The sequence below is a fragment of the Geotrypetes seraphini genome, chromosome 8 (assembly GCF_902459505.1).
Source record: "Geotrypetes seraphini chromosome 8, aGeoSer1.1, whole genome shotgun sequence".
In the NCBI taxonomy this organism is placed as follows: domain Eukaryota; kingdom Metazoa; phylum Chordata; class Amphibia; order Gymnophiona; family Dermophiidae; genus Geotrypetes; species Geotrypetes seraphini.
Genome location: NC_047091.1, coordinates 77753545 through 77772988, shown reverse-complemented (window position 1 = coordinate 77772988; position 19444 = coordinate 77753545). Strand labels below are relative to the sequence as shown.

The 19444-nt window shown below is 43.4% G+C and overlaps 1 protein-coding gene across 1 annotated transcript in view; it reads left to right on the top strand.

Moving 5' to 3' along the window:
- LOC117365465 overlaps positions 1-16059 on the top strand; it is a 34524-nt gene extending 18465 nt beyond the window's left edge. The window contains exon 4 of the mRNA XM_033955942.1: positions 15832-16059. Within this exon, the coding sequence (XP_033811833.1) occupies positions 15832-16059 (228 nt within the window). The remainder of the gene's footprint in view (positions 1-15831) is intronic.
- Positions 16060-19444: the final 3385 nt, after the last annotated feature.

Sequence of the window (19444 nt, the reverse complement as noted above, 5' to 3'; positions counted from 1 at the left end):
GAGAACTTTTCAGCACTCCCTTCGTAAAAGACAAGATTTTTTACCCCTCCCCTTTTTACTAAGCCGTCGTAGAGGTTTCTACCACAGGCCCGAGCAATAAATGCTCCAACGCTCATATAATTCCTATGAGTGTCGGTCCTGAACCTGTTGGGCCGCCACTTGAGCGGACTGCTGGGCACGATGGACCTCAGGTCAGACGCAGCGGAGGCATTGCTTATGTTCATATGTTCTTATGTTCAGTGTAACAACATTTAGCACCCCGGTCTGCTGTAGAAACCTCTACCTCGACTTAGTAAAAGGGGGGCCTTAGTTTGTAACAAGCTATTTTTATTTAAAAGTATAGCAAATGTGTGATTGGGAATGATAAGGCCTTGTATGAAATTTATGGAGCCAGAATTTATGAAGAAGGCTGGCAAAATTGGATTTTTATCTAGTAAAAGTATTTCTCTGTCTACAAGCAGGATGAATCAGTCGTGGCTAACTCTTCCAGGTTTTTGTAAGCACATGTGGAAATTCCCATGCAGTCACTACCACACCCCCGCTAACTGTTGGGGATATTCCCATTATCCAAGGACAAGCAGGCAGCCTATTCTCACATATGGGTGACGTCATCCATGGAGCTCGGATGCGGACAGCCTCGCAAGCTGACTTGCTTGTAGAAGTTTCGAGACAGCCGCACTGCGCATACGCGAGTGCCTTCCCGCCCAGAGCAGGGCGAGTCTCCTCAGTTCTCAGTTTTCTGCAGAGCCGAGAAGTCCGTCTTTGACTCTCTGCGGTTAACTTTATTACTTTGTGCCTTCTCTCACCGCGGTTTGTGTTTATTTTCTTCATGAATCACTGTGTTCTTTTATTTATTTCTAGTTTAAAAAAAAAAAAATTTTTTAATTTAATTTCTTCCATTCGACTGGCGGGGCAGGCCGCTTGGCCACAGCCCGTGGGCTTCGACTTTGTGGCGGCTATATTTCCTTCTATGTCCCAGCCAGCAACAGGCTTCAAAACATGTAGCCAGTGCCAGTGTGCGATTTCCCTCAAGTGCCTTGGGCCGGACCATCAACCGAAGTCGTGCGAGCGCTGTGTTACTCTTCAACCTCGAGCCCTTAAACATCGTCGGATTTTAGTGGAGAAGCTTTTCAGGATGGATTCTTCAACCACACCCTCGACTTCAAAAGCGGCCTTGGTTCCACCTTTGACCTAGGGTCCTTCTGCCTCCACGACTCCAACTTCGAGCCTCATCAGACCTTCCTCGTTTGCAGCGGCTCTTTCCTCGAGTACACCTGCTGTATCTTCCCCTGCATCCTCAGTTCAGATAGCTCAGCAGAAAGTTCCAGCGGTGGTAATCAATGTTGCTAAGACTTCCAAGTCGAAGCACATTTCCATTGCCACTTTGGAACCTCCAGCCAAAGCAGGTGGTCCGATTTCAGACGCAGATCCATCTTTGCCGGCTTCTTTCCAGACCATGTTAGAGAAGCAATTTATTCAGTTCCTAACTAATATGGAACCGAAGCTAGCTACTCTAATTTAGCCTGGGCATTCTGCAGACTCCCGCAAGGTCGAGCCTCTTCCTATGCCTCCGACTGAAGCTACACACTCTATGCAGGGAGCAGAGTCTCTGCGAGTGTCTGGTCTGGAATCTATGCACTCGAAGCAAGGAGCAGATTCTTTGCAAGTGCCTCGACAGGAATCCTCACACTCCATACAAGAAGCAGAGTCTTTGGGAGTGCTTTGAGATTCCTCCACCAAGCCTCCTGAGCTTTGATCCACAGCTTCTAGCCCTATCCATTCCTTGGTAGCAACATCTGCTTCCATCTCCGGGGCGAAGTCTCCTTGATCTTCGAGATCTGCTTCCAAGCACCACTCTCACCGGTGATCGAGACCTTCCTCGAGGTATACCTCCAGGCATAGCTCTTCTTCCAAGCAGCGTCCTTCTTCAACTAAGCCTTGCTCTACATCTTCCAGCTCTACTAGACCACTGACTCCTCGATCGAGGTCCCCGCTTCCAGATCTCGAGGACTCAGCGGTTTCTATTGCTTTGTCCAAGTCTCCTTATTCTTTTGATTCCTATTTTCCTACCGAAGCTTCATCTTCGACCCAGGCTGCCTCAATGTCCTCGAGTCCTTCTCGAAGCAAGGCATTAGCAGATCAGCTATTTTTCTCTTCTTTCCTTCATCAGATGGCTGCTGACCTGGACCTTCAATTGGATGCTGGTTCTAAATACTCTAAGGAGTATCTCGAAGTCATGCATCTTCCTCAATCTCCTGCAGGGTCACTTAAACTCCCTCTTCACAAGCTTTTGTCTTAGACTTTTACACAATGCCTGGAGACTCCTTATGCAATTCCTGCTGTCCCAGGCAAGTTGGACTCCAGATATAGAACTCTACATTGCAAAGGATTTGACAATTCGCAGTTGTCTCACCAGGCCCTGCTTGTGGAGTCCTCCTTGAAAAGATCCCATCCTTCCAAGGTTTATGTTACCGTTCCTCCTGGAAGGGAAGGGAAAACCATGGACAAGTTTGGACATCGCCTCTACCAAAATGCCATGATGTCCTCCAAAGTCTTCAATTACAATTTTCATTTTGTCACTTATTTCAAGTTCCTCATTGATCTTCTTCCTAAATTTCTCAGCTATTTAGATACTGAAAAGCACTTCGAATTTCAAGAAGGCATAGCTACTCTGTCACATCTATTCCATTACATCTATTCCATTACATCTATTCTAATCTTCTTATGATGCCTTCGAGTTGTCCGCCAGGGCGACTGCATGCTCTGTAGCAATGTGCCGCCTAGCCTGGCTTTGCACCATTGACATGGACCCTAATCTTCAGGACTGCTTGGCTAATATTCCTTGTGCAGGCAATGACCTCTTCGATGAATTTATCGAGGCAGCCACCAAGAAATTGTCTGAACATGAAAAATCCTTTGCTTCTATTGTCAGACCAAAGCCTAAGCCAGCTCCTGCCAAGCTTACACGCCCTCCAATTTTCCAGAGGCGTTTTGCTCTGAGAGTGGCTCCTTACACTCGTCCACCTCTCAAAAAACAGCAGAATCAGAAGCAACAGAAATCTCAACCTTCTGCTGCACCTAAGGCTACGCAGCCTTTTTGACTGTTTAAAACAGAGCATAACCTCCACCGTTCTGTCTCTGTCCTCTCTTCCCCCATTGGAGGTCGTCTCCATCATTTTTATCATTGATGGTAGATAATTACATCCAACCTCTGGGTGCTGTCAATCATCAGGGAAGAATACTCTCTTCATTTCACTCAGGTTCCACCAGAGCTTCCTCCAAGAGAGTATCCTTCCAGTCCATCCCAGACCGCCCTTCTTCAGGAAGCTCAAGCTCTGCTTCGTCTCCGTGCCATCGAACCAGTTCCTTTGGAACAGTAAAACAGGGGGTTTTACTCCTGTTACTTCCTTGTTCCAAAGAAGACAGGCAATCTGCAACCCATTCTGGATCTCAGATCTCTCAAAAAATTTTTAGCCAAAGAAAAATTTTGCATGTTGTCCCTGGCGTCCCTTTACCCCCTTCTAGATCAGAACGACTGGTTATGCTCTCTGGATCTCAAGGAAGCTTATACTCATATTCCCATTCATCCGGCCTCCCGTCAATATCTCATATTTCGGGTGGAGAATCTGCATTATACAGAGTGCTACCCTTTGGCCTGGCTTCATCTCCCAGAGTTTTCACCAAGTGCCTGGTAGTGGAAGCAGCAGCTCTAAGGAACCATGGTCTTCAGGTATTTCCCTACCTAGATGACTGGCTCATCAAGGATTCCACATCTCAGGGGGTTATTGTAGCAACCCAATGGACTACATGGTTCCTACAAAGTTTGGGATTTGAAATCGACTTTCCCAAATCCCAACTTCAGCCCTCTCAGAATCTACAATTCATCGGAGCTGTTCTGGACACTATCTAACTCAGAGCATTTCCTTCCGCAACGTCTGGAAGCTCTCCTTCAACTCTGTCATGCCCGCTCTTCAATCTCAGCGAGACACATGATGGTACTACTAGGTCACATGGCCTCCACAGTACACGTGACTCCTTTTTGCCAGACTTCACCTCAGAATTCCTCAGTGGACCCTGGCATCTCAGTGAACGCAGGCTTGCGACCCACTTTCTTGGCACATTGCAGTCACTCCTTCCTTGAGACAGTCTCTCTGCTGGTGGATGCTCTCTTCCAATCTCTCCAGGGGCTTACTGTTTCAAACGCCTCCCCCATCAGAAGGTCCTCACAACAGATTCCTCGACCTACGCTTGGGGTGCTCATTTCGATGGCCTCCGTACTCAAGGCCACTGGACCAGTACAGATTGTCAGTGTCACATCAATCTGTTGGAACTCAAGAGTGATCTTCAATGCTCTCAAAGCTTTTAACATCTTCTTCACGACCTCATTCAGACAGACAACCAAGTCGCCATGTACTATGTCAACAAACAGGGAGGGACAGGATCTTCCTCCCTTTGTCAAGAAGCTCTGAAGGTTTGGGACTGGGCAATCCGCCACAACACCTTCCTCAAAGCTGTCTACATCCAAGTGGCGAAAAATTGCTTAGCGAACAACTTGAGTCGTCTTCTGCAACCTCATGAATGGACACTCCATTCCTCGCCTCTTCATCACATTTTTTCACAGTGAAGAACGCCTCAGATAGATCTCTTTGCAGCTCCCCACAACCACAAACTGCCTCAGTTCTGCTCCAAGATATATTCTCCTCATCGCCTCGAGGCAAATGCTTTCCTACTGGAATGGACAAATCTCTTCCTATATGCATTCCCTCCAATCCCTCTCATTCTCAAGACTCTTGTCAAGTTGAAGAACACTCATGCCACCATAATTCTGATTGCTCCTTGGTGGCCGAGACAACCTTGGTACTCCCTTCTATTTCAACTCAGCAGCAGGGAGCCATATCTTCTACCAGTTTTTCCGCCTCTGCTTACACAGAGTCAGGGATCTCTGCTTCATCCCAATCTGCAGTCTCTACACCTGACAGCTAGGTATCTCTCAACATAACTTCTCTTCAGTTTTCTCTACCTGTAAGAGACATTTTAGAGGCTTCTAGGAAGCTTACCACCAGACAATGGTACCACAAAAAATGGACTAGATTTTCTTTGCGGTGCATCTCTCGCAATAAAGAGCCTCAACATTCCTCCTTATCTTCTGTGTTGGATTATCTTTTGCACTTATCCAACTCTGGCCTCAAGTCTACATCGATTCGAGTCCATCTCAGTGCAATTGCTGCTTTCCATCAGCCTATTGAAGGGAAACCCCTCTATGCTCATCCAGTGGTTTCCAGATTCATGAAAGGACATTTCAATGTCAAACCTCCTCTCAAACTGCCTCCAGTGGTTTGGGATCTCAATATTGTTCTTGCTCAATTGATGAAGCTTCCATTTGAACCAATGTCTACGGCTCATCTGAAGTATCTCACTTGGAAAGTGGTGTTTCTCATTGCCTTCACATCTGCTCGAAGAGCTTTAGTTGCTGATCCACCTTTCACTATCTTCCATCATGACAAGGTGGTCCTTCGTACTCATCCTAAATTCCTACCTAAAGTGGTTTCAGAATTTAATCCCAACCAATCCATTGTTTTTCCAGTGTTTTTCCCAAGGCCTCATTCTCACCCTGGAGAATCTGCTCTTCATACTCTGGACTGTAAGCGTGCTTTGGCCTTCTACTTGGAACGCACCAAACCACACAGAACTGCTCCTCAACTTTTTGTCTCCTTTGATCCAAACATGTTGGGACATCCAATCTCTAAGCTTACCATCTCCAACTGGATGGCTGCTTGCATCTCTTTCTGCTGTGCCCAGGCTGGATTACATCTACAGAGTCGAGTCACAGCCCATAAAGTCAGGGCAATGGCAGCTTCAGTAGCTTTCCTCAGATCTACACCTATTGAGGAGATTTGCAAAGCTGCTACTTGGTTCTCGGTTCATACTTTCACCTCTCACTATTTTCTGGATACTTTCTCCAGATGGGATGGCCATTTTGGCCAGAGAGTATTACAAAATTTATTCTCCTAAGTTGCCAACACTCCCACCATACCATTCTGGTTAGCTTGGAGTTCACCCATATGTGAGAATAGGCTTCCTGCTTGTCCTGGGATAAAGCACAGTTACTTACCGTAACAGGTGTTAACAAGGAACAGCAGGCAGCTATTCTCACAATCCACCCACCTCCCCTGGTTGGCTTCTCTGCTAGCTATCTGAACTGAGGAGACTCACCCTGCGCTGGGCAGGAAGGCACTCGCGCATGCGCGGTGCGGCTGACTCTAAACTTCTAGTTTCTTCAAGAAAGTCTGCTTGCGAGGCTGTCCGCATCCGGGCTCCATGGATGACGTCACCCATATGTGAGAATAGCTGCCTACTGTCCCTGGATAACACCTGTTACGGTAAGTAACTGTGCTATTTCTACCCATGCACTTAACATACAGGAAATATATGTGAGCTACAGAGCGAAAATATACCGAATGTGGGATATGTGACTTATGTATACAAAAGATAAAGGGATATCTACTGCCTCTGGTAATCTTGCAAAATTTTAGCCTCAGATGATGACTAAATACATCTTTAAAATATAAGAAACATTTGTCAATAAAAGAAATAAACCCCCAGAAATCAAATGCCCCACTTTAGGTACTTGCAGTCTTCAAATTGTAGAACCCCCCCCCAAAAAAAAAAAAAAAACCCAACCTGTACACACAAATCTGAATTTTGATTCTGATTTTGAATTAATTGTAATCTGTATTTGACGATTACTATAATTTGCTTTATGTCCAGCTTTTTCTTATTGTAAACCGCCTCGAACGGAAGGTTTGGCGGTATATAAAAATAAATTATTATTATTATTATTATTAAATCTTTCAAAAATGAAAGTTGCTCCTCCAAACTTTTATGGCTTTTATCTATCTTATCTGTAGCCCCACTTCTGAAATCTTTTCGCTCAGTGGGTAACATACTTTCTGTACATACATCCCCAAAATCTATGGTGACTAAAACTGCGCATAGAAATCAACATGCATTGCCAATTTCTACATGAAATTTAATTGATTCATGAGTCAATCAGGTTGTAAATGACCATTATTGGCCTTAATTGGGATGTATGTATGTGGATCCTAATCTATAATGAACCGTGCGTAAATCTTAAGATGCATATTTGGGGGGGAGTCATGTTTAGGGGACATTTCAGGGGCATTCCTATGAATTACATGCATTTTTATAGATAACACTAAGGCCCTCTTTTACTAAGGTAGCAAACCAATTAGCACGCGCTAATCGAATTAGTGTGGTCTAAACGCTAATGCGTCCATAAACTAACATGGACGCGTTAGCTAATCGGTTAGCACATCTTAGTATAAGAGGGCCTAGATCCAATCCTAATTTAGGCACCAACATTTATACAACCTGCTTTCACAACCCACCCTGAGGATGTTAATCTGGTGCTGACAGGTACAGCACTCTCCACAGGTCTCCGACCCAGTCCTCTGGATCAGTGTTCTTCAACCTTTTGACATCTATGGACCGGTAGAAATAAAATAATTATTTTGTGGACTGGCACCGGTCCGTGGACCGGCAGTTGAAGAACACTGGGCTAAGTCGTGCCCATCTCCACCCAATCTCCGCCCCAGACCCTGCCCCCATAATAGTACTAATTATAACACCATTTTTTCCATTCATTTTTCATATATACATACACACACACACACAATATAATCGTATTAACAATACATAATGGTTAACCACAAAATTAAAATACACAAAGCACACTGTATGCTTTTCAACATTCATTCCTACCAGAAAACAGATAACCCCATGCAAATGCAAACTAAAAAAGTACTAATATTCACAAACAAACCCTAAGATGCAAGACTCTGCAAGCAGTACAACCCCAAAGGAAAAGAAACAAATGCATTTCTTCCTGAACAGACAGTAGATGTAAATCAATCACTAAAGAAAAAAATAAAAGCATTCCCCCTACCGTTGTTGCGCTCTCCCTCCATGCTGTGCCTTGCCTTCTGGCCTGCCCCCAGTGTTATCTTCGGGCCGGTCCACAGTGCGATCAACGCTCCCTGAGTGTTGCATTGCACAAAGCTATGGGCAGCGGCTCCTCGCACGTGTCCCGCGCCTCATCTCGAAGCCTTCCCTCTGATGTTGCGACGTCAGAAGGCTTCTGGTTCAGGCACAGGACGCAAGTAGAAGCCTTTCCCCATGGCTTTGTGCACTGCAGCACTCAGGGAGCTGGCCCGAAGACGCCGCGTTGATCACACCATGGACCGGCAGCTAAAGAACACTGTCTACTGTCCAATAGACGTGCTGGCCCTGTGGACTGGCAGAAAATGTCTGCGGACCGGCGGTTGAAGAACTCTGCTCTAGATGATGTGTCTGTACTTATGTATCTCTGCCCCATTACTCTCTTGGAGTGACGTTCCTGTAACCCAGTGTCTCTCAAACTTTTTTAGCTCTGGCACACTAAACGGAGCAAATGTTTTTCGCGGCAAATTATAATTGAAATTATAAAATTGCAAAACCAACAAAAAATTACATCCGAGAGTTATTTATTTAAAGTTCTTTAAGCTATATATGGGTAATTGTAACAATGGTGAAACTAAAGTAGATAGCAGAGAATTGCTCATCAATACAATGGATATGCTTGATTTTGAGTGCAAATTAACTCAAAACGCAGCTCAGTAGTCAACAAGTAACCACACATTTCATCATCCACCATCTGCTGTTCTCTTTTTTTCTCAATTTAATTTCTGTCAGAGCTGAAAATCCAGTTTGCAATGATAAGAAGATCCAAATGGTAACAAAGCTTTGCTTGCTTTGTTGCTCAACTTAGGATAACTACTGCATAAAAAATAAAATTATTTGTCGTTAGTTTTCAAGGACCAATCATGTCAAAGGATATAAATCCCAGGCGAAATGAAATCTCTTTAGTAACAGCCCCCCAACAATGGAATTACCTACCTATCCATCTAAGAGAAGAAACGATAATAGAGAAATTTAACAGTTCTCTGAAATGCTTTTGGAAATTAATTTAAAATTACCTCTACAATTTTTATTCAAATCTCATTGTTAACTATCACTAAGGAATAATCTCTACCAGTGAACCCATCCCTGATGTTTTTCTCACTCCCTATTCCTTTCTTTAAAATATTGCAGTTCCTCCCATTTCCCCCTCATTTCAGCTTTGTCATGTGTAAAATCTGTCTATTATACTATATGTTCTCCCTATGTATTTTTTTTAAATTTCTTTATTCATTTTAAAACCATAAGTAAGTGCAAACTAAAATACAATCATATAATTCTATAAAAGCACTTAAATACAATTACAATTATAATCTATGACAAAAAGATTATCACCCCTCCCCCCCCCCTAATTATATCTAAGAACTACATTCTAACTGAGAATTGAAAAATACATTCCAACCCGCCCTGGACATGTATGACCAAAGGGCATAATCAGCAATCACTCTTTGCAAAATTTAGTCAATGGCTCCCAAATCTTATATATATTTGCCTATGTATTTTTTATTGATGTACATCGCTTTGAAAATTTTATATAAGCATTTTATCAAATTTTAAATAAAACTTGGATGCTTGTCTGGGTGGTTGGAGTCCCACAGATGCTCATAACATTGACAGACTCTTGCATGTGCAACATACATGTCATTTATTATAGTGTATACTTATGAAGGGAATTTTTTTTTTAAATAAAGTAAAATTCTAGAATCTTTTCAGGGCACACCACTGTGCCATGGCACACAGTTTGAGCCAATGCTGTAACCCCAGCTTTTGTCTGTTGGCAGGTCTGTTTTTTGTTGTTTTTTTTTTTAAATCACTTAATACAAAGTAAGACTGGAAGAGGAAGCTCAGAAGGTTTGTGTATGGGAAAGAGAGCTTTTTCCTTCAGTGATATAGGCACTGTGGTCCTCAGTTCTGCAGCTCCCAGCTCAGATTTGCTGCAGTTACTGATCTAAAATCCCTTTTGCCTCCGCACCTGCTTCCAGCTCCTTCTACAGAAAGGACGAGTACAGTTATTTATCTGGATGTGAGCCCGAGTCCTCAGGGACAGCTTAAACAGCTGCAAGGGGCTATTTATGTCAGCTTGCATTGAAAATCAATAGCCCGGTTGTTAAAAAGGCCAGGCCTTCTGTGCAAGAGTCTGAGCATCCCAGGGGCCAGTGGCTCTGAGCCCTAAAGTGCTACAAGCCAAAGCTCATAACTCAGAGGCTGTTGCTCCCTTGTAGCATGCACAGAAAATGGCAAAACCTCTGCCTCTCCCCCTTGGTTTTCTCTCCTTATGTTCTTTTTGCCTTCCCGCTATTTCTGTCTCTCGACTCTCCCCCTCTCTATCCTCCTTCCCACCATAATTCCAATGGAAGAACTGCCTCCATTGTTGCACAGCAATGGAAAAGGGAGATGGAGACTGGAGAAGGAGGAGTGCACTGTGACACGAATGACAGGTTTTTAGGTGGAATAATCAATGGTAATAAACAGGGCACTTAACGGGCCGCCGATGCCAAATTGAAAACAAAAGTCAAAAAAACCTAAGGGAGTTCACCTTTGCTTCGGCTTGTGGGTGTGGTGGGGGCGCCCCCTGGTGGCTAATCAGAATCATTGCCGGCCACAGGAGCTGAAAAGGATTGCAACAAGGTGGAGCAGGAGCAGTTACGTATATATTTATGTAATCGGTCGATTTTATATATCACTTCTGTCATCTTACCTGAAGTTATTTATAATATAACCATTGTCGATCTACAATGTCCAAATCTCTCTCCTCATCCCCCACAACAAAGTGTAATGCATCATTCCCTAAAGGAGACTGGAATCTGGAGAACCAGCAGTAAAGGAGGGTGGTTTGAAAAGTTTGGTAAAAAACGCAAGTTAAACAACACAGGCTCCATTGAGTGGTATACACTTAGCCTAGCAAATTCTCAGTTTTTTCATATCATAGGAAAAATAGCGTATGAAAAAACTGGAACCTTGCTGAACTAAGTGTAACTGGATTATGTGTATAGCCCTCAATGGAGACTACATTATTTAACTTGCTTTTTTACCAAACGTTTCAAACCTCCCTCATGGGGTGTGGAGGCTGACAAGAAAGAAGGACGTACAGAAACAGATAACAAAATTGGTCTGCCACAGCCTGGAACAGGTGGAGCAATGGTCCAGGATGGACATTCATATCCCTTGTTATAATTAGCCAGAGATATTTGTTAGCTGGGAGAGGAGCAGCTCCTCCAAGATGTATGAGAGAACAGCCCAAGTACCCCTTTGTAAGGCAGAAGACCTGGGCAAAATGTCCTTCTAGTGTAAAGCAGGGCCTTCATTTGGCCCCTCCCCCTTTTCCGAGCGTCTATCAATTTATGCAAATAAGGCCCTGTGGATCTGTATCCCTCTGTAATCACAGCAGTGTAATCCTCCTGACACACTCAGGATATCCATAATGAATATGCATTATAGAGATTTACCTACCAAGAAGGCCGTTAATGCAAATCTATTTCATGCCTATTTGTTGTGGATATCTTGAAAAGCAGACCAGCTGGGTGCACCCTGAGTTGAGAAGCATTGAAATCATTAGATTTGTCTTGAGAACTCATGCAACCAGGGCTTCATTTCTGGGGAAGAGGCCCAGAACAGTCACATCGCTTCTTTTTCAGACTCCAGACCAGAGCAGCAGGGGGTGTTCTGGTCCATTCCTTCCCTCCCAGGTATCCTCAAGGAAGAGGAAGGATGGGATATGAGCCTGAACTCTCCCTGCTGCAGCCCATCTTCTCCCGTTGCTCCCATTCCCCTCCTGTGCTAATCTAAACTAATCTAATGCACAAATATATTAATCACACTATTGACAATAAAGATTCAACAAAATTTACAATAAAAAAACCCCAGTGCAACAATATGGAATATGAGGAATTACAATAAATTCAAATGTTTATCAATAAATAAAAATGTTTTTAACTTCTTACAAAAAAAAAATAAAAAGCTTAACCCCTCCCCCCCTTCTTTTTTTTTTTTTACTAAGCCACAGTAGAGGTTTCTACTATGGCCTGGAGCGCTAAATGCTCTGACACTGCTCCGACGCTCATAGAATTCTATGAGCGTCGGAGCAGCGTCAGAGCATTTAGCGCTCCAGGACATGGTAAAAACCTCTACTGCAACTTAACCCCCTTTTATGAAGCCATGTTAGACTTTTTAATTGCTGGCCGCAGCAGCATTAGCTCCAGCGCTCATAGGAATTCTATAAACATCAGAGCTTTTACCACCATGGCCAGCGATTAAAAAGCCTAGACGAACTCGTCTCTTTTTGAACATTTGGGACTAGTGCTACCCGATTCAGGAAAAAAATTTTGATTTGATTCAGCCTATTGAATTGGTTTTTCGATTCAATTTGATTTTCCTGCCCAATTGGGTGTTTTTTTTAAAGCATCCTGGTGGGTTTATTTTATAGCCTCTTCACCCCCTTTGCCTTCTCCTAACCACACTGGCGCTGTGGTGTAAACAAACAAAAAAGACTTTTCCTCTCTGTTAAATCCTAGCTCACGTTTGCGGTCTAACACCAGCTCTGGCAGGATACACGTTTCAAATCTGAAATATTGTAATCACAAAACAGAAAATAAAATTAGTTTTTCTACCTTTTGTTGCCTGGTCATTATTTAAATCTTGTTGGTCCCAGGCTCTGGTTGTCTTCTGATAACTTGCTTGCCAGGGTCTCCTTCTTTCTTCTTTCTTCGTGCTAACCATCCATCTGCCATCTCTGTCCTCCCCTTCCATTTCCCTTCCCTCGCAGGTCTGGCATCTTTCCTTTTTTTCATCTCCCTCCACAGATCCACCTTTTCTTAACTACCCTTTCATCCAGCATCTCTCCCTCCTTCCCCACCACCCCAGGGTCCACCATCTCTCCCTTTCTTTTCCCAACTACCCTCCTATCCAGTATTTCTATCCCCCCTCCACACCATCCCTTGTGTCCAACTTCTCTCCCTTTCTGTTCCTTCCCTCCCTAAATACCATTGTCCATCATCTCTCTCCCTCTCCTCTATTTTCAGACCCATTATTTCTTAAGAACATAAGAATTGCCATCTCCGAATCAAACCCTAGGTCCATCAAGTCCGGCGATCCGCACACGCGGAGGCTCCACCAGGTGTACCTGGCATAGTTTTGGTCCCCATATCACTCTACGCTTCTCATAAGGAGATGTGAATCTAGTTAACCCTTACCCGTATCACTCTATGCCACTTATAAGGAGATGTACATCTAGCTTACCCTTAAATCCTAGAACGGTGAATACCGCAATTCTGGGAGAGTATCCCAGGTGTCCACCATTCGCTGCGTGAAACAGAACTTCCTGTTATTTGTCCTGAACTTGTCCACCCTCAGCTTCAGTCTGTGCCCTCTAGTACGTGTCACATTGGACATTGTAAATAACTGTTTTTCCCGCTCTATTTTGTCAATTCCTTTCAGTATTTTGAAAGTCTCGATCAGATCCCCTCGCAGTCTCTTCTTCTCAAGGGAGAACAACCCCAGTCTCTTAAGTCGTTCCTCGTAATCCAGGTTTTCCATACCTTTCACGAGCTTTGTTGCTCGTCTCTGCACCCTCTCCAGCAGTTTTATGTCCTTCTTTAGGTATGGCGACCAATGATGGATGCAGTATTCCAAGTGTGGTCTGACCATCGCTCTATAAAGTGGTATTATTACTTTCTCCGATCTACTCGTGATTCCCTTCTTTATCATGCCTAACATTCTATTTGCTTTCTTCGCCGCCACCGCACATTGCACCGACGGTTTCAGGGTCCTATCAATTAGTACACCCAGGTCCTTTTCCTGCTCGGTTTTTCCCAAAGTCCGGCATATGCACGTCTCTTTGAATCCCCTTCTACACCAGGGCCCCCCTCCCCTGAAGATCTGTTCCCCCCTGAAGGCCTGCACAACACCCCTAAAGGCCTGTGCCACCATCCCTGAAGGCCTGTTTCCCCCTTGAAGGCTTATCGTCCCCCCTTAAAGGCCTGTCCCCCCTTAAAGGTCTGCACCCCATCCCTGAAGGCCTGCCTGTCCCCTCCCCTTGAAGGCCTACATCTTTCCCCGAATGCCTACCTGCCTGTCCCCCCTTGAAGGTCTGTCCCCCCCTTAAAAGCCTGCATCCCACCCCTGAAGGCCTGCCTGCCTGTCCCCCCTGAAGGCCAGTCCCACCTCGAAGGACTGCTCACCACCCCCCACCGGAAAGCTTGCATGTTACCCTTGGCCTCCCACTGGTGTCCAACTTCCCCCTGGCCTCCCCGCACCGTTTACCGTTGAGAAGCAGCCTGCAGATAAGAACATGGTACTAGCGATCTTTGCACTGCTTCTGAGCTGTTTTCTCTGCCGCGGTCCCGCCCCTCTTCTGATGTCAGAGGCAGGATCGCGGCGAAGAAAACAGCTCAGAAGCAGTGCAAAGATCGCTAGCACCGCGATCTTGTCTGCAGGCTGCTTCTTAACGGTAAACGGTGCGGGGAGGCCAGGGGGAGAAGTGGGAGGCCAGGGGGGGGGAAGCCGGATGCCAGGGGGGGAAGCCAACAGCAGCACTTCCAGACTGACCCTCCCCCCCTCGCCTTCTAAAGCAGATGCGGCAGCGGCCTGCCAGCAAGAGCAGCACTGCCGCTCCTGCTTTAGGGGGCGAGGGGGGAGGGTCAGCCGAATCGGGAAGCTGATTATTTTTTTGTTTTGAATCGATTCGAATCGATTCTCCTGAAGTGAATCGGTGAACCGATTCGAATTGTGAATCGGGCAGCACTATTTAGGACCTCTATATTCAAAATCTCTCCTCTATGATTCTTAATGTTTTACATTGAAGCTTTGGAAACAATCATTACATTCCAACATCTGGTAATTGGTGTCACCTTCCATTCAGGGGGAGGGGAGGGATTAGGGGGATGATTGTAATTTGTTTGGAAATATTTGAATAATATATTGGTTTAATTCATTCAATGTTATAATTGGTAATAAAATGAATGGAGGGGGGAATGGGGGAAGGGAACGGAGGGGCGTGTAGAGAGGAATAAAACTGGTCATATGGAAATATATTTTGGAGGAATGATAGAAATTTGTATGGATATATTATAATTGTGAATCAAATTGTAACGAATATCTCCTTGTTTTATTTTATTGTATATATACTGTATTTGATTCCTTCAATAAAATGTTATAAAATAAAAAGCCTAATGCGGCTTCATAAAAAGAGGGGGTTTAGTTCCATCCTAATTATTAAAGGTAGGCCATTCCAAAGAGAAATAGCTAAATTAATAAATGAAGAGTTAAATTGGCATTTGTAGCATATACCCCCTTAGAGAGGGGAATCATAAGGTAAATGTATCATGTATCCGAAATGAAGAGAAAAACAAATGAGAGAAAAGATGAATCACATATTTGTTGGACTTAGCTTACAAAATATGATGGACCGAACATGCAGTCTTAAAAGTAATATGGGCTTTTACAGGTAACCAATGGTGTTTAAAGAAAAATCCTGAGATGTTATCATATTTCCCTAACCCCAAATTCCTGAAATAAACACTGCAAAGAGCCAATACAAAAAAAGGAATGAGTTAGCCCAAGACTGGCACTGTTACCGACAAGTCTCATGCTTGAAAGCTTCAGTAATGTACCAATGATTGTTTGTAAGTGATGCATTTATTGTTAATGTGAATGAATATATTTAACACTTAATTGTAATTTTGAAAATGAATAAAGAATTAAAAAAAAAAAAAAGCAAGCTTCAGTCCTTTCATTGATGATTGCATTTCTGCTGACAAGTTTCAGACTTATGCCAATTAAGCCCCTTTTTCTAACTATTATGCAGGTCTTAATTTCTAGCGGAATAATCTGGAACAGTGCTCCACTACCTGTATTTCCAGGCTCCAAGGAAGCAGAGCAGGATTGGAAGTGTACGTAAATTGGTTCTGGCTGCCTTGTGGTAATGCAGCACAGCAGTTGACAGTTGCAATCGTTTCTGGCCCTCTTCCTCCCAGAAAAAGCCAAGCCGAGAGAGAAGCAGCCATACGACTTGTGCAGGATTTCCCTGTGCAGCTGAGGAGACAGTGAGGGACACTGGGCAAGGTCAAAGAGAGAAGGGAATGCCTGTCAGGTGAACTGCATCTTTCATGACTTGGTAAGTTAACTTCATGGCCTTGCTGATGCTCATAGAGAATGACACGGGGACAGAATTTGTCCCCTGTCCCCGTGATTAATCACGGGAAACCATCCCCTTGTCATTCTTTAAGGAGAGAGGGAAGAATCAGAATATGAATGACCACAGCCACTGATCCTCAAGCCTTGCACTGAAGAATGCTAGGGTAGAAGGACTGAGGTTAGATGGAAGCTAAAGAATGACACGCAGTGGCTTAGCAAGGGTGAGATGCCCAGGGGTGGTGGTGGTGCCATCACCACCCCCTGCCATGTGAGCACGCCCCATACCTCTTTTTAACTTTCCCAGTGCGAGCAGCATCACCAACTTGCTGCCTGCATCAGCATCGGCTCTCCCGCTGATGTCACATCCTAGATGCGGGACCCAGAAGTGACATCAGAGGGAGAGCTGACACTGGCATTAGCAGCAGGTTGGAGTTGATGCTTGCGCCGGCGAAGAGCTAGGTATGGTGGTATGGTGGGGGAGGGGAAGCGGAGGTACGCATGTGGCAGGGAGAGGAGTGGGGGAGGGGCAGAGAGGAGGTCAGGTGCTGGTGCCCCCACCAAGACAGCACCTAGTGTGGATTGCCCTCCCTCCCACCTTACTACGCCACTGATGACACGGGATGGTTTCCTGTAGTTCTCCATGGGGGACAGGGACAAATTCTGTCCCCGTGGTCATTCTCTCAATTTCTCTGGTCCTGGTGTCCACAGCCCGTGTTAGATTAAACTCCTCATGTTGATTGTACAATAAAGTTTGTGAAAGGAACTCCACTTGCTTTTTGCTTATCGTCATCCCTTCCGTTCTATGCTTTTGAAGTTGGTCTGCAATGGATTGTTTCTTCTGTTCATTTCTACTCTTGATCTCCTTGGGGGAGGATGACTATCAGGGCATTTGAAACCTGAGATATCATGAAAATCAGACTGGCTTGAGGATCCCCAAGGACTGGGTTGAGAAAGCCTGCACTTCAGCATAGATCAGTGTTTCTCAACTCAGTCCTGGAGTATCCCCTTGCCAGTCAGGTTTTCTTTTTTTTTTTTTTAATATCCTTATTCATTTTAAAGCCAAAAATAAGTGCAACATATTATACAGACATTTTACACTTTAACAGCACTTAAATTCTTTCAAATTATATTTTATGATAAATACATACATCATCCCCCCCTTCCTTTCTACATGTCCAACAATTGCACTCAAATTAAAAGTATCTCCCCACCTATCCTGGACATGTATGATCAAAGGGCAAAATCAACAATCACTCCTTACAGAATTTTGTCAATGGCTCCCAAACATCCATAAATTTCCTATAATGTCCCTGTTGTATGGCCATCATGTGTTCCATTTTAAAAGTGTGGCATAGAGAAACCCACCAGAAAGTATAATTTAACCAATCCCAGTTTTTCCAGTTCCTCAAAATAAGTTGCATGGCAACCCCTGTCATAATAAAGAGAAGTTTATTATTATGGGAAGATATATGGCTTTTAGCCCTCATTAACGTGCCAAATAGAACGGTATTGTATGTCAATGCCACTGGATTTTCCAATAATTTATTCACTTGACCCCAAATGGATCTCCAAAATTTAAGTATCAAGGGACAATAGAACAGTAGATGATCCTATGTCCCTACATCGAGATGATAGTGCCAGCATTTATTAGACTTAGAACTATCCAATTTCTGTAAACGAACAGGGTATATCCACAATGGATATGCATGAAAGACATTTGCATATAATGGAGGCAGTGTATGCAAATCAAGTTTATGCAAATTCATTGTGGAAAGATTGTATAAAGTGGTATAAATTGTTAACTGGACTTATTAAAAAGAAACCAAACACTGGTTTGAGAGACATCTGGAGCATAGAGATCAAACATCAAATTTCTGGGTCTAAATGGACACAAATTTGGACTTGGAGGATGAGATGTACAATGTCAGCATCTATGAGACAAACATTTTTTTCTGTTACATAGAGCATTATGGACCCCTATTCGGTTACAAAAATTGGATAGCTCTAAGTCTAATAAATGTTGGCACTGTCATCTTGAAGCAGGGACTTTAGATCATTTGTTATTCTATTGCCCATATGTTATAGCTTTTTTTGAAATCAATTGGGGACCAAATTAATTGTTTATTAGATAATCCAGTGGCATTGTCATATGATACTGTGCTGTTTGGTATGGCAATGAGAGCAAAAAGTCAGATTTCTTCAAACAATAACAAATTATTACTTATAATGACTGGGGTTGCGTTCAACAAATTACTTATAATTGGAAGAACTGGAGCAGATTAAATTATAATTTCTGGTGGAATTCTCTATGTCATATATATAAAATGGAAAATTTATTGCGATACAGAAAGGTTGTTTTAAGAAATTTCAAGATGTGTGGGAGCCATTAACAAAATATTGTACTGATTAGAAGACATTTTTTCCCTTGAATTTACAAGTTCAATTGTGAGGGGTGAAGGAAGGTAATTTATTATTACAAATCGTACAAGGTATTTGATTAAATGATAAGAAAGGGTGGGAAGGGTGGGAGATAAGAGCATCATTGATGATTATTAAGTGATATATTTATTGTTAATTTGTTTGAATATATTGTCACACTTATTGTAAATTTGAAAATGAATAAAAAAAATTTTTTTAAAAAAAATTGTCCTTTCTGGAGCAGGGAGCCCCTTACTCCCTCCACTTATATGTGTCTCTTATTGCCTCAAAATTGGAATTGAAAAACAGAAAGGAAGAGAATGTAAAGTCCAAATGCAAAGTGAAATGTATTTTATATTTAGAGGAAGATTACAATCTACCAAAGTGGAAATCAAGACCCACAAATGTGTAGCTTGGAAGGATGGGGTTCTACTGCTAGGGGGAAAAAATCAAAGCCTCTTCTCTTAATTGTGGGTATGCTTTTTGTTTTGGAGGGTTTTTTGTAAGGGGGAGGAAAAATACATGTCGAATAGCTCTGCACTGTACTGGCAAGGATCTGCTTCAAATTCTTTAATTATTGGGATCTTCCTACTTGTTTCATGGCTGAGTCCAAGAAATAGGGTTATAAGAGGCAGCAGAAAAATCAAGATAGATATTGTTGGTTGACTGGTAACCCAGTTGAACATCTACTTTGCTGAGGAGGGTCTTTGGGTTCAAATCCATTGTTCTGGACTATAGTGACATGGGGACAAATTTTCCCTGTCCCTACTGGAACTCAATTTCCCCGTCCCATCCCTGCAATTTTGTCACTGTCCCTGTCTTGTTCCTGTAAGTTCTGCCTTAACTACACAAGCCTCAAACACATGATTTTAAAATGTTT